This window comes from Augochlora pura, chromosome 3 (genome assembly GCF_028453695.1).
Source record: "Augochlora pura isolate Apur16 chromosome 3, APUR_v2.2.1, whole genome shotgun sequence".
Classification (NCBI taxonomy): domain Eukaryota; kingdom Metazoa; phylum Arthropoda; class Insecta; order Hymenoptera; family Halictidae; genus Augochlora; species Augochlora pura.
The window spans coordinates 16,056,337-16,073,427 of record NC_135774.1 but is presented as its reverse complement, the minus strand read 5'-3'; the positions used below and the strand labels follow the sequence as shown (position 1 = coordinate 16,073,427).

The following is a 17,091-nucleotide window of genomic DNA, read 5'->3' as shown; positions in this document are numbered from 1 at the left end:
TCTTTGAGTTATAGTTTTGTATAAATTATTGTTACATGGTGTTATATGTATACTTGGCGTTATACTTTTCGCTATTACTATTTCCATATTACTTTATTTATTATTTTATTAATTTCTATTAACGAATTTTTATTATATTTCACTTGAAACTTCGTAAATTTTGAAATAATCATTTTGTCTTTCCTTTATTTGAATTATATTTTCTAATACAAGGTTTTATTTTGTTTTGTCTTCGTTATTCTTGGCGACATGAAGAAATGTGTAAAAGGAATTGTTTTTTCCTCTCAAGGTTTTGTTATTTATAAATATTGAAGATCATCGTTATTTTTTACAAACTAAAGAATATTTCTTTTATAATACTGTACTGTGCTGTACATTGAGACAAATTAAACAATTTTTAACACTATGACCTTCGAATAACCTTTAAAAAATACGAACTAATGTGCAAAAAATAGCAATGATTTTGAATACTTGAAAAGGGAATTACTTTGACCAACAAAAGCATGAATTTGAACTCAACAAAGCAGTTCCGACACACTATCTTATAACAACAAAAATAACGCAAGCGTTTTAATCTACAGTATGTAATTATTTCGAATCCAAATAACAAATAAAGAAAATAATTACTACATCTTAAATATCAAACGAAGTAAAGAATTATTCTTATACCAAAATAACAAATGAAACGGACACCCTGTATAAGCACTTAAAACTAACAACCATATTAGTTTCATTAAATTTGAATTTGTGTATTTAATACTATGTAACCATAGCGTGTCTCTTTATAATTTATAAAAAAAAAGTCAGAATGCGGCTCTAATTGAAAAATTATTTATTACGTACGATCAGTATTCGAAACTATAGCGTTCGCAGAACGATTTCCCCGCGAAAGCAATGTCAAATTATCAAACCGATTCACGCAGAAATGAATAGTTCAATTTTCTAAAGAAACGAGCATGTTCAACGTGATAAATATTGGTAGAAGTATATTATAAATAATTTTCACGTTTGGTCGACTGCGGAGGCAACGAGTGTGTACGTCGGAGCCACCCGTTACGTGACCGATAGCGTACTTAACCCATAGAGACAGGTCCATTGATCTCGTTAGAGTGCCCGGCGGCCTGCAATGCAGTCGTGCATCGTGTTGCAATGTGGAACAACACAAGGTATTAAATGCCAAACCGTGCCCGGTCATAACGCGACGCAATTTACATTCGTCTATTTGTCGGGCGTTTGTACACCGGAATTGGTGTCTGCCGTCGTACATCCGTTGCACGTATATTCGTAGCAGGCCTCTGGCCACGTTTTATTCGAAACTATAAACAATTCTTTGGAATAGTCCGATTATTTGAAATATTTTTCACTTTAACGATAAATATTTTCACATCGCAGGTATAATATTTTTACTTTGCTGGTCAATATTTTTATTTTGCTGGTCAATATTTTTACTTTGCTGGTACAATGTTTGTACTTTGCCGGTCAATATTTTTACATTGCTGGTATAATATTTTTATTTTGCTGGTCAATATTTTTACTTTGCTGGTACAATATTTGTACTTTGCTGGTCAATATTTTTACTTTGCTGGTATAATATTTTTACTTCGCAGATATAATATTAATACATCGTAAGTACAACATTAATACTTCGCAAGTACAATATCTTTACTTCGCAAATATAATATATTTTTTTTGTTAATAAATAATAGAGTATATCGGGACGAATATAAAAATAATTTAACATCATTTACAAAATATACGATAACCATATTTTCACAATCAAATCAATATCAGTATAACAACGGAAAAACCATTGTGCTTCTCTTATCTATTGCTATATCAGATATTTGTATATCAGCATTTTTCATTGCATAAAGCGCAAGCCTAATTTCCAACATTTTTACTTGGCAGATAACGTACGCAATTATTTTAATTTTAGTAATATATACCTATTATTTAAGTAGCTTAAGTTGAAAGTATAATATTGAAAATATTAAGATAATTGATAATTTTTAAATATATTTATAGATAGAATAAGTTATATTTATTTTATATTGAAAATATCATGTTTTAAATAAACTATATAAATGAAGAAATATTAATGATACAATCATTGAGTGGGAATTAGAAGTTCTTGATAAATATTTCTTTAATTTGAATATTTAAACAAAGAAATTATTAAAAATAATTTACCTCTATTTTGGTTTCAATTAAAAAATAACTTCACGTTGTTTTTTATAAGAGTGGATTATGTCCAAATAGATGTTCATTTCAATTATTCGGTCTAATACAAAAAATAAATAATTAAACATGAGAATTATTGGATTGATTGTCATTTAAATTAATAGAAATTAATGAGAATGCTTGAATTAATTGTTTGCAATTAGCAGAAAGTTATTGAATTAAACTAATTGTAGCTAACTGGAGTTAATTATGGTTAGATAAACTGTAATTATGCTTGGTATGGTACTTTCATTATTTAATTGCGTTTGTTTTCGACACACTATGCACTTACATTGCTGATTACAGAGTATTTAGCTTACATCACAGAGTATTTAAGAAAATATTTGAATAAATGTTTGATCAAATGACAAGTAAAATAAAGAATTATGTTATTTTAAATCCAAATAACGAATAAAGAAAATAATTATTTAATTTCAAATCCAAATAACAAATAAAGAGAATAATTATTTAATCTCAAATCCAAACAACAAACAAAGGAAATAATCATTTCATATTAAATCCAAATATCGAACAAAGTAAACAATGATTTTTATATCGAAATAACAGATAAACTAAATATTTAAATAAAACAAACGAGGTAAAGAATTATTTTTATATCCAAACAAGAAATAAAGCGTAAAATTATTGAATTTTGAATCAAACTAACGAAATATCAATTGCAAAATCATTCGACCGCTGAAACAAACCAACTATAATAAACTAATAAATATTTCAAATAACGCGTAGGCAAATAAATCAGGCCTGGTTCGTCGTCCGTTCATCCGCAAATTCTCGCATGTCCGTCGAGCATGTACGACGGAAACGTATTATTGCCGACGTTACGCGACTCGTTTCAGCGGAATTTCTCGCGTGCAAATTTTTCACTCCCAGCCACCGCCCCGGAGACGGTGTGTATCTCCGCGAGACTAATTATCGCGTCGGTTTGCTCAAGACTTTGCTTGTTTCAATGCGCGTGGAACGTCCCTCTGCGCGTGCATTTCGGCGAAATCTGTGGGACGGATCGTAAACAATTATTTTTGAAATCGTTCTCGTTTGAGAAAAAATTTTCCACGTTGAAGCGACCGCGCCAAATGATCATCGAATCGTTAACGATACCCAGTGGGGCGTGCGTTGTGTCATTTAATGTTTGGTAGGGAGCTCAGAAAAGTATAGAAAACAATATAAAATGTTTTCTTTGGTAAAAGGAAATACTGAAACAAATTTAAAGTATAGATGAATCTATTATTTGTTTCGTTCGAAAATGGTGTATTTGAAAATAATATTGAACTATTGTAGTTTCAGAGTTGTATAGAAAGAAACGAAGTGTTTAATTAGTTAAATTTGCCGAATTTGTGATAGAGCTTGGAATAAGAATAGAATATAAAAGAAATTAAAAAAGCAATTAAATATATTGAACTGTTTATTGCATTCATCAGTTTGTAAATAAGAATTTTGGTACGCTTTTAGGTTGTTAGCTTTAATTATATTTTTTAAGGTTAAGAGACTTTGGTTTCGTTTCGTACATCATTCGCGTATTTTTCATCTGCTCGCAATGATATTGATTTAATAATTTCCGAATCATTTTACATTATTATAAAAAAAATGCTAATATATAGAAAAATGAAACACACACATAAGGATCTCCAACCAACACAATTGACGTATTCATTCGAATTCTAATTTCTAGAAAATTATCTAGCCGATATACTCACACATAATTTATTTACACATCAAGTAAGAACATTATTACAATGTAACTATAATTTTTCATACAACTAAATTCTAATTTTATAAACAGCAATTCCCTTTGCCCCGGTCTATCGTGCGAGACTTTTCCACATGTATCGTAGACTCAGGCAATGAACAATTATTTATAAATGTAATCGTCTATTTAGAAATGATATGTTTATAATTTATTTGTTTAAAAATTGAGCGTGAACTTGAAAGTAGAAAAGAGAGAAGATGGAACGGTGGCGAAACGGTCGAGGAGTAAAAGTTGCAGACCGCTTTTTCCTGAGAAAGATTCCGTTTTCAGAACGTATCCGTGATCGACAATGGATACCCGAGGAGAGATCGTGCCTGTGCTCCTCTGATGATCTCTATCCTCCATGGGCAGATACTGCGATTCAACGACTGGCAGCAGAACCATTAGGAACGATCCAGCTAGCATAGGATCATGGAATTCTACGACGTGGGAACCAGCGACCTTAGGGAGTTGTGGGAGTCTTACCTCGCCGAGCCGGTGAGTTCAGACCCTTGTTTTCACCGAATAACCTGAACTTTCGACATATCGTACGCGGCCAGACGCGCTGGCGCACCTGTTCAAACCACGCCGTCTACGTTAATAGAGCCTATTTAGCTAGTTTTTTCTAACGAATTTGCATAGTTAACCGCATTGCTAGCGACGCGGACTCGTTCCAGTCGCTTCCTGTCGATTTTGCCTCCCCACCGTTTGCTTCTGCTACCGTGAAGATCGGCTTAATGCTCCACAAATATTGAGATTCATTCTACTGATATTTAATGGAGGTTGAAGAATACGGTACGCTGAATTCGCTTTAGAAACTTTGCTAAGGCTATCGGAATGGCGCGACTTTCTTTCTTGCGACCGGACCGCGGATACCCGTGGAGAATCAAATTTTTCTGAATTTAATGGAGCGGGATCTCGTTTACTGGCCTACTTAAAATCTCTTAATTAACCTTCTTGATTGCTCGAAAATGAAGTTTTGAATGAATAAAGTCGTTTCAATGATATTTAGAACAAGTAAATGGAATTACATTTGGAGCTCTACAAAGTGTCTATGCTAATCAGTTAAATTTGAACTGTTGTAACTTTGTTAAGAACGATTGTACAGAGGTGAATATTAGCTCATTTTATAGATCAAGGTCTCTACTTTTTCATCGTTGTATCAATTTTATTTCCAGATGCTTTTTTACTCGAATGCAAAGATACTTTTAGTCCACAAAAATTCGAACGCCTGCAAGAAGTTTAATCAATTTTACTCGTGTTTCTTCCGATTATTTTAAATAGCATTACATTTTCCTTTACTAATTTGTTTATTCTTGACTTCATTGTTCTCTGTTTTTTATTTTATGTTATGATCTTATACATTTACAATAAGAGATCTAGCCGCATCAGCATTTTAAAAGCCCTCCCTAGTCCCATTGAACTAGGTATACCGCTATTGTTTTTAAGTTTCATCATTTTCTAAAAATTGATTTCGCAATTAAAAAATCCGAAAAATTTCTCAAATGTGTATCCACGAGGCTCGAAACCTTGTGATTTTTTCACAATTTTCTATCGAATAAAATAGGAGAAATCGAGTTAGAATCATAAATCGTGTTCAACCCTGTAACCACACCCCCATGGTAGAGATACCAAATTGTTGAAAACTTTGTGGCATCGTATTAAGCATTAATTGAACTTAGACACATGTTGCAAAAATTATGCCAAATAAATAATATCAAATAAACTGTCACAAAGTGCACATACGGATGTCGTAACTACACGAAGCCAGTAAAAAAGAATAAATTCAAAGAATGAATTGAACTGCATTGTAACGACGACAATATGCTCTGAAATTATTTGGTAAAAGCCTAGAATTGATTTGAAAGGGCGTCTTACGCGAAAGGCGGAGAGCTCTTTATCTGTGAATCCACCTGTACACAATGGCCACTCCTTTTCTCTCACGTGTTCTATTCTTGTCGAGAAAGTGCTCGTTTTCGATCACGAACGAAAGGAAACTAGGCGCAGGAAAAATGGATATTTCGTGTTCCGTGGCTCTTCCTGTTGCCAGAAGAAGTAGGAGGCGTTCGCATTGTCAAAGGTCGTTAACATATAATTAGTTATGCCTTGCGAGGATCGCTTTCGCGATCCTTATCGGTCCTTGTTCTTGGATCAGGGAAACCATCTTTCTGGATTCCTGACTTCTGACTCGGAAAACATTCGATCTGTCATACATAAACCAGATTTTTTAACAGTCATTTCTGCATTAAGTGCGATGAAGGGATCGATATTTATCTGAAAGGAGATTTTGAGACACTGTAAAATATTTTTGCGAGCATTAAACCGACGATTATGGTGAAAACATACTTGTCGATTTACACGTATCGTTAATATGTGAGGGAAGTTTCTTATTATGAAACTTATTATAAATTTTATTAAATTAAATTATCACAAAAACAGTGTTTAAGTGTCACAATGAAGTATTATAAGATTAGTAAAAAAATAACAGATGAATATAAAAATGAAGAACACAATAATAAAATAAAAATCGTAGCCATGATAATAAAAAAAAACAATAATAAACATGACAAGAATGAAAATTACAATAATAAAATAGAAGTGAAAAATACAGCAATGAAATAAGTATGAAAAATACAATGATGAAATAAAAATTAAAGATACAGAAATGAAATAAAAATTAAAACTTAGAAAATTCTAAAACAATAAAATTAATATTTTGGTTGACACCATATAAATTGTTATCTTCGCATATCCAATAGAGTTTTCATTGTATAATTGCAATAAATACAGTAATTAAGCTTGGTAATTGTAATTTCGAATAAGTTTACAGTAGAAAATTGTTGCTCGATAAAACAGAATCAGAAATTTTCTGGACAGAATTCTATTATCTTTGCAACATGATTTTCGAACTACAAGAAGCTACTGTTTCGAATAACTGATAACAGAGCGATTGCTGTACATTTCAATGACTGTTTCATTTCCAAATTCTTAGCAGACTGTATACACAAGGTTCGGATTGGCCAACAAAGTATGTCGAATACCGTGAAGATAATAACCGAAGATAATAAATCTCGTTTTATCAGAGCAGAACACTTGCAAAATAAAACACAAAGTATTAATAAAGCAACGTGGATTTTAATGTTAACTAGAGCTGTTGCTAAATTTATTACTTGAAGCTGTTGCTAAAGCTGTTTTATTGCTGAAGCTGTTATTAAAAACGTGTTCGAAGTTTCGATATTAATTTGATGTGTCAAGTCGTTTTTTTTCAAAATATTAGCAATTTAATTTGTTCAGTTAAATGTTGATTAACTTAGTTTGAATTTTACGAAAATTCCTTCCTTGATTTTTGATACGTTAATGTATGGAATGTTAAACTTGACATTTGACGGCAATTCTACATGCTTGAATTTGTCAGGTAAATAAAAAATATTGTTAGTTGAAACATCTTATCGAAGCTATCTTTTTAATTATATAATTAATTAGTTCTGATTAGCTACTATAATTGTGACATCTTGTGCTATGCATTTTAAATAAATACTTCCCTCAATTTTTCATCACTTCCGTTGATTTGTTAATATTCTACTTTATAAATGATTAAAATCTCTTTAATTTCTTTAAAGAAACTTATATATTTTTGATTTGCTATTTTAGTTTTGTATTCTCCTTAAAAAAAACTTATCCTAGATATGAGATCTTCAAGGCTTTGTAAAGACATCTGGTGTACGATATTCGGAACGTTTTTAAAATATCTCGAATGTTCGACGAGCGTCCTAGAAACATCCTAGAAACGACTTATGATACAAATCCAAACGTCTTTTATACGATTAAAATACATCTTATGGACATCTTATGGACGGCTTTTGGACATTTTATGGACGTCTTTAAGATGTCTTTTACGCTGCTTGTAGGCCGCTCGCAGGTCGTTCGCAGGTCACTTGCTGACCATTTGTAGGAAATATATGTTGCGGGCTTCGGGAACCTCGTCCGGTTCCCGTCGCCCCGTTTGCCCCGTTTCACGTGTTCCCGGCATGATTAACTATTTATTTTCACAATTTCTTTATACAATTCAATATACAATGTATCGGTTTATTAATTTCAATTTCTCGGGTTCGCTGTCAAATCGCAACTGCCCAAATTCAGCTCGGTCGGAAGACCCTGAACCATGTTGCCGTCTTTTATTTCAAGGGAGAATTATATTATAATAGTACGTATTAATACGTATTATGTATTATTACGGGTGAACTTCTAATAAAGCTATCTATAGAAAATAAATTGTTAACCAGTTTGTTCTTGGCAACGACCAATTTATAGAAAATGCGTAGGAATAAAAATCACATCGTGACTGTCATCTTCTGGTTCCACTAACCATATTAAAGTTCTATTTAAAAGCACTATTTCAATGTAGTCGACAAACATTCAAGAACGTGAACAAAAGACCTAAAAGACATATTTTAAATTTATTAAATTTATTAACTTTATTTATCTTTTAAGACGTCCCATAACAGAAACTCTCTATAACAAATTTATTAAAGACGATTTAAAAACTATCTCGAATTAGACATTGTATTAACGTCTTATAGACGTCCATTTTAGGTTATAAAACGTTAAGACCTAAAATAGATATAAAGTGGGCGTCTTTAAGACGTTCGGGTCTAAAATGGATGTAAAGTGGACGTTTACAAGATCTTCAGTCCTACGATGGACGTAAATCGGACGACTTTAAGACGTTCACTGCTTCTTGGGATTAGAGTACCCACTATGTACGTCCATTAAAAAAGTCTATAATTGGTACAGTTCACTCGGTTCGCGGCTTTCATTTGTCGAAGAAGATAAAGCGGATATGCGAATTCTGTAATCTCCTAATTAAATAAAATACGATTACTCTTGGCAGATCGGTGACGCAACATTTCGCGGATCGTCCGCCGCAAGTATTTCGTGAAACAAGTTTACGCACGATCATGTGACTAGCAGTCTCGAGTTCTGTTCCATTACGGTTCAGTTACGGCTGGCAAACATAATGAAAGGAATATTGTTGAAGCGTGTATGCGACGATATACCGTTCGTTCGTTCGACGCTGCGCCGCAAAGAGAGAGAGAAGCTCCGAGCGCTTCCCGCGGCGCGCGTATTAGTGTCAGTTTATTCACCTGTATAAATAAGTTGTCGTCTACGAGGTGCCTACCTGTACGCGCGTACTTACATTCGCACCTGTTTCGAGACACAGGAAGCGAGAATATCGTGACACGTGGTTTACACGCGATTACGGCTCTTCGAGCCATTAACACACAACTGACGCGAAATATTCGGCAATACAATGTTTAATAATCGAGAATTTTCACGCGTAACGAGTACAGTAACTTCTGAAAGTATTAATTTATTGATATTCATTTTTTTATTTACGGAATCATTTTTTTTCCGGGTTTATATACGAGAACTGTGGGTATTTGCAGACGTTTCGCAGTTATGCGCGCGTTTAAGTATTAAATAATATGTTCGTAAAATGAAGAAATAAATAGTAATGAAGTGTCATCATTGGTTAATAATAATAGGTAAATAAAATACGTGGAGAAACAAGTAAAAATAAGTACCAAGAAAAATGACAAATAACAATATTTGTATTATACGTGTAGTAGGCTAAGACAGTGCTGACTAGGTCGTATATAAATAATAAAAGTAACGTAGAATTGTTGATAGCAAATAAAATCTGTTCAAGCACCATACTAGAAATACAACGAATACATGGGTCAGCTTAATTACTTTCTACGCAATATATTTAAATAAATATACATTGAAAGGAAAAAACCCTTCACAGTATATTAAGTAGACTATATAAATATCAAAATACAACAAACTTTCGATTTAGTATAAAACATTACTTGCTTCATTGAAATAGTATAAAAAGACGTGTTCCGTATAAGAATTAATCACTTCTAACAAATTGCAATAATTTATATTGATAGAATATCTTTTAATACAACAAAAAAGGAAAATCGTTGGAACTATTTTAACATAACTGTCTATTATATATGTATATATAAATTGATTCATCTTTGCATTTTCTTTAAAAAATGATTAAGGTATTTAGCTAAAAAATTAATTAGTTTCGAAGTTATAATTTTAGTTACGAGCGTTCGTAGGAATTAATCATGGTGTCTGGATCATCGAAAGTTCCATTCGAATGGTTTCGATAATATTTGGACGGGATCGAGGATACATGATCGTCGTATAATGTTCGAAACTAAACGATAGCTCGTTACGTTCATCCCTATTTATCCGTCGTCTCGTTTACGTCCAATCCAAGCGCCCCGTCGGCTGTATTAGTATCAGTCATTGTGCCGCATTTAGTGCGCCCCTTTAAGTCGATAATCGCATTGCCGCTTACTAATTATTATTTAAAGACCACGAATGAAACTCTCTTATTGAATATTGCATGCAGAAATACATTTCCTTTATTATATATGTAAAAACTGCGTACAAAAATATATTTTTCTATTACAGTGATTTTAAATGGAGTATGGAAAATTGTATTCTTCTGCTCTATTTTTAAATGATGCATGTTAACATTTATTTTTCTTATTGTCGTTCTAAGAGGTGCATGCAAAAATATATTCCTCTAATATATTTTTATGAAATGCGTGCAAAAATATATGTTTCTATCACAGTAATTTTAAATGACGCATGTCAAAATACATTCATCTGATCTACTTTTAAATGATGAATGTGGAAATTTATTTTTTGTTGTCACTTTAAATGGTGTGTGCGAAAGTTCGTTCCTTTATTGTAATTATAAACAATTGTATGCAAAAGTTCGTTCCTTTAATATAGTTTTAAACAACTGCATGCACAAATTCGTTCCTTTATTGTATTTTTAACAAGTGCATGCAAAAATTCGTTCCTTTATTATATTTTTGAGAAATGCATGCAAAAATTCGTTTCTTTATTGTATTTCTAAGAAATTCACGCAAAAAACATCCTTCTATTGTACTTTTTGGAAGATGCACACAAAACTACGTGCTGTATATACCAATTTTCAATAGTACATGTAAAAACTCATTCATCTGTTCAACTTTGAAAGGATTCATATATGAATTTATCTTTTTATTGTCAATTTAAGAGGTGCATTTAAAAATACATCCAATCTAAGCGCTACGTCACGCTGTATTAGTATTAGACATCATTAGTATCAGTCATTGTGCCGCATTTAGTGCGCCCCTTTAAGTCCATAATCGTATTACCGTTTTCTAATTACTATTTAGCGACCTCGGATGAAACTCTCTTATTAAATATTCATCTCATCGAATTTATCCTATAGTATAGATATACAGGATATCCCAGTTTTTAAGGTTCAAACTTTGTCAGTGTATTCTATGGCACAAAGTAAGAAAAAAATGTTATGTAAACATAGATCATATAGAGCTTTATTAAGAAGTTATAACAAAAATTCGTTGCTTACCTGAAACCCTTAGCAGTCTTGGTTAACTATTTGGCTTGGTTTTACGATTCGTTAACGACTATCGGGGCCTTTAGCTAAAATACTAAATCTAGCAAATCTCATTAAAACAGAAAGTTCCGCTAAATCTGAAAAATAGCCTGAAGTCACGTCCGCACCATAATCATAAACTGCTCCCAAAACCAGCCTCGGTACCCTGCCGCGACCCTTTGAATCCTTTACACTAATAGCTATTACTGGCGAAAATTCATTTAAATGTTTGGTGACCTCAGTTAGTAAACATAGCTTACATAAACACACTGAGAAACACAATATTGTTGATCTAAGTAACAGCAAGTTGATTAGTATTCTTTTTTTGAATTTTTGTTATAACTTCTTAACAAAGCTCTATATAACCTATGTTTACATAACATTTTTTTCTTACTTTGTGCCATATAATATACCGACAAAATTTGAACCTTAAAAACTGGGACACCCTGTATATATTTATAATTCATCAGTATTCATTTTATTGAATTTCCTTTCCTACAGACCTGTCGCCCCGCTTTACGGTCATTCCTAACGACCATGTTTTTTCGAGTACGAAATTACGGCACGCTTCAACAGTTATCTCTATTCATAGCTCGAACGATTAAGTCACCGTAAACCTATATTGTTGTTTCAAAACAGGTTGCAGCACCGCTTGATGAAAAAGAATCGCGTCCATGATAACGGAGCAGATATATTTCGAACTTGCTGCAACCATAAAAAACTCTTTTTTAATTAACATTGTTAAAAATTTCAAATTAAAAATCACCGGTCAGTGAAGCGTTAATCTATCTACATATTTATTTTACCTATTTTATTTATTTTATTTGCTTTATCCATCGCATAAGGTGTCTAATGTCTAAACCTTTGCACTCGAACGGTGACTTTGAAGCATCAGAATAATTATTCTATCATGCTTCAGCATAATTATTATATTAACAATTTTTAAAAAATAATTTTTAAAAAATTTTAAATAGTGAATAATACTGTTGGTATGAATCATAAGAATCAATTTTGGGGTAAAGGGTTAAAAGATTATATAATAATTCCTTGATAATAGAAGCAAATTATTGGTTGTGATAACAACCGTTTCGCAAGCTACCGATCGGTGTAATAAGCCGTTTTATAGCGATGTATATTTTGTATAGCGATGTATAGTCATTTTAAAGAGTACATGTAAAAATGCATTTTACTGTTCTGCTATTAAATGATGCGCGTAGAAATTGATTTCTTTAATTGTCATTTTATGAGTTGCATGCAGAAAGACACTCCTTTATTATATTTGTAAAAATGCATGCAAAAATATATAATAGTATATATGTATACTAATATGTATACTATTATTATAATTATATATACTATATGTAAACTAATTTTAAATGGTGAAAAATACATTCTTCTGTTTTATTTTTTTCACGATGAATGTAAAAATACATTCTTACATCGTGCTTTCAAGGCTTTTAAGGCTTCCAATATATTTCTTCAGTTTGAAGAAATATATTAAGATTTTTTGATACCAGGTATGTATATCGATACTTGTACTTGCTATCGTTTCAAAATCGATTTCCCCTACCATAGGATCCCCTGGCAACTATTATCGCCCGCATGCCGCCGGGAATCTCGAACACAATTTCCATTATAAACACGTGAAAGAAGTTGGTCGCAAAAACCGGTTCGAAAATGATTGAAAAAGTGGCGAACTCTTTCTCCATGACTCCTCCATGATTCGTAATAACAGCTTAATCATCCGCATCGCTAATCTTCCACAGACATCGCTGCAATCTGTCGTGTGTGCCTGTGATCAGAAATAAAGACGCCCTCGTTGTCGATGAAATTGCCTAACTGCAATTAAAAAATGAAAAAAGACGAAGAGGAAAAGAGAAAAACTCGTACGAAAATTAATGTCATCTCTAATATAAGTAGAATATTTTTAAAATTAATATAGTACCTAATATAAGTAGAATTGTTTAAAAATAATATCTCATCTAAATAAGTAGAATTATTTAACATTTATGTCGTATCTAATATAAGTAGAATTATATAGAAATTAAAGTCATTTATAATATAAGTAGAATTACTAAAAAATCACAGTCATTCTAATATAAGTAGAATTATTTAAAATTATTATTATTATTATTATTATTATTATTATTATTATTATGAGGGAACAGTGACCAGGGCAACGCTATGTGCAAATATTCCAGGAAAAGAATGCCATATTTTCCTAAAAAATATTCCATAATAATGCCGACAGTGTGTAAAGGTTAGATAAGTTTCTGTTCCCGTTCGATCGAGGGATTTGTAATTGGAAAATATTTAGTCCGCTCGAGACTGAAGGAGCTGTCAACGGCGAGAAATTGCCAGCGGCGTGGAATTGCCAGCGGCTCCGGTTACAAATCTGTTCGTAATAGAAACTGAAAGGCAATCTGCTGCGCCTCTGTCTATCTAGCCGGATGGCTCCGTCATATTTGGGGGAGGGGGTCAATCCCCTTTTACTCGGTTACGTCACCTCTCAGACGTGTACAGGCGAGTACTTACTTTCCAAGCGAGCGAAGTCGTTAAACTTAACGGTGGAGGAGAAGTCTTCCCAAGGATCGTTGTTCCGCGAACACGTGGATATCTGGCCGCCGCGATGGCGAACGATGGCCTCGAGGAGCCGCTAATCCGAGGCTCCTTCGTCTTGTCCGCGTCTTGCCTACCCAACAATTCCAGCCATTTATATCACGCTTCATTAATCTTTAATAGCGAGGTAATTGCTGCAACCATTCTTTCCGACATACCTGATCTTTTGTTTGGTTGCCGAATAAATTCGAAGAATTTTCGTTCTTGTTTTGTAGCAAGGAAGTTACTGGTTTCTTAAATCGTACTCTATTTAACAGGTTCGGCGCCGACAATCACCATAGTTATCAACATACTTATCATCAATATAGTTAAAGTAAATTAATCAATTAAAGAAAAATTAGAAAGTTAAAATCTATCATAGGGGGTGGCATTTGAACTTTTTGCAATCCGAAACATTCCAGACGAATTCAACTTGTTCAAATATGTTCCAATAAAAATGAATTTTCACGATTGGTCAGAAATTAGCGTCATCTATATTTGAATGACGCGGCACTCAATATGTTAAAATTTGTTTAACACGTTGACGACGATGTGCATCGCATACATGTCGCACATTCCTGTCCTGTAAGATGGCGTATATTTATTTTATTTCACAAATCAAGTAGTACAAAATATGTTAGTTTATCTGTACATTATAAATAGGCATTCATTAGTAAGAGCGTCAAAATTCTATATTATAATAATTCATTTATAATTTATATTTATTATAACAATTTATTTTATTATAAACTTAACATAGTTTTTGTCTTTTTTTTTATCAAGTATTTTACGTCGCATCAACTACACTTGCGGTTATTAGCGACGACTTTTAGTTGGGGATATTAGAGTTTACTGTAGAGGCTTTAACATAGTTATTTAATTTTTTTTAATTTCCTGCGTAGCTTCTCGGAGAAAAACGTGAATATCGGCGCCGGCGTTAACGTGTTAAAATTGAATTGCGGCGGCAATTAGCGATTTCTATTAAAAGCTCAGTCGATTATAATATTATTTTGGTGTACATGTAATGTCGGATTGCTGAGTGAATATATAAAACTGCATATCTTTTTCCAAAAGCTGTTTGTTTTTATGAAAATATGCCCCATTTGCTTCAATTTGAAGCAATAAACTCTGACATGGAATTTTTCATACTGTTTTGCACGTAAAAGCTATTATAAATGTTTAAATAAATGAAAGTAGGCGGTTGGCGAAGGATTCGGTAAATAAGGTTGCGAAATTTTGTATTTTAATTAATTTAATTTCGCAATTGTTTTGTGCGACGTATGCGCAGTTTTTACGAGCTAAATAGTATGAGCTAAATAGCAATGAAGACAGTCGGAAATATTCCATATCAGAGTTTATGCATTCTAAAGAACAGAATTTTACAATGTTATTGGAAAAATCGGTCGACTTGGAATCATTCGATAAATTTATTAATCTCAACATACATTAACCCTTTGCACTGGAAGTCATTTTAACTGAAAATCTAAAATGATTTTTCTGTTTGTTTCCATTTTATATATAACATAGTGTATATTATACTACAAGGTGCATTTTATAGGGAATAGTGCATTTTACGGACATGCAATACAATAGTAACACTTCGATTAATTTCTAAACTTCGTTAATAGAGAAATATTCTTCGAACGTAATATAACAATCATAGCGACGCTTCGGTCACCACGCGAGTGCAAAGGGTTAATATAAAAATTGAAAAAGATCTGAATAAACTCAATACCGTAATTTGTATAAGGCAACCATAGACGAGTCACTTTTTGCGCTTAGTGTAGTTAGTGTTAATTGGAGAGAGAGCAGAGGGACCGTTTAGTAACGTTTCCATTGTGATGAGGGTGCCTGATGTTAAGTTAGGTGTAGCATTGAAATTAATGCTTCTGGAAGTGTCCTACATTATCCTGGCTAAGATATAGTAACGGTATCCATCGATTATAATAGCTGTACGCCCCACTGCAATCACTCTAAGCTGGCAACATGTGGGCGATAGGAATAGGGGTGCCTTCTGTTCAACAGGAAAAACAGATAGTATTCTACGCAGCGTTAGGTGTATACCGGGTGACAAAAGAATATATTACTTGACAGAGGTCTTACGGAAAATTTTACTCGAACGATGAATAAAAAAATAGAAACTAAATAATCACATTGTATTCGATACTATTAAATACATGTTCGATCGGCTAAAAAGTGTATCTAGGTAAAGATATATTGAAATAAAATTTTATTTGAATAAGAATTCATTCGAATTAGATTTTGTTATAGTGGAATTCGTACGGAAAATAATTTATTTGAACAGAGATGATAGAATGTAAAATGTTCTACTGTAGTTTATCGATTTACTTCTTCCGTATTACTTTTTCGACTTATTCAAATAAAGAATTTTTCAAATTATTCGATTTATTGAAGTCAAGAATTTTTTGAATTATTTGAATTATTGAAATGAAGAATTTTTTTAATTCGACGACATATGTTAAATACTTTATGACGAATAATGAGTAAAATAGTCGATTAAAATGAATGCATTCGGATAAATATATTTACATAATTATATTAATATAATTACATTAACATAATCATATTAATACAATAATATTTATATAATATGCCAGTAATATTAACACATAATCATATGTAATAAATTTATCTAAAACAATCCAGATAATACTCATCTTTGACTTAAAACCTGTCTCGCATTGAACATATAAGTAAAAAAGAAATGAAATGAATAAACAATGTTTCATTTTCTCAAGAATACCAGAAAAAACCTATAAAAAAAATTGAACAACCATTGGAACAAAGGTATCTCAACGAACTCGGAAGTGATAGAAGACAACGAGCAATTTACTCCTCCATTAAAATCGCAGCGCCATTTCTGCTTTTGCTCCCAATTAATCCCGAACAGTGAAGAAACAACAGTGCATGTAAACCGGATGTAGTGCATAAAAGACTGCAAGTAAAATATCTTCCAAGTATTCGAGAATACAAGCACCTACCGAGAAACAGATACACGTAATGTAGAGTGCAGTACTTGCAGTATGCGGTC

At 32.4% G+C, this 17,091-nt stretch overlaps 1 protein-coding gene across 2 annotated transcripts in view; it reads left to right on the top strand.

Annotated features, from left to right (window-relative positions):
- The window catches only part of Creba (Cyclic-AMP response element binding protein A), a 101,492-nt gene that overhangs the window by 8,952 nt on the left and 75,449 nt on the right, over positions 1-17,091 (top strand). For both annotated transcript variants that reach the window (XM_078197521.1, XM_078197524.1), the window contains exon 2: positions 4,256-4,462. In XM_078197521.1, coding sequence (XP_078053647.1) covers positions 4,397-4,462 — 66 coding nt within the window. In that variant the 5' untranslated portion in view covers positions 4,256-4,396. The remainder of the gene's footprint in view (positions 1-4,255; positions 4,463-17,091) is intronic.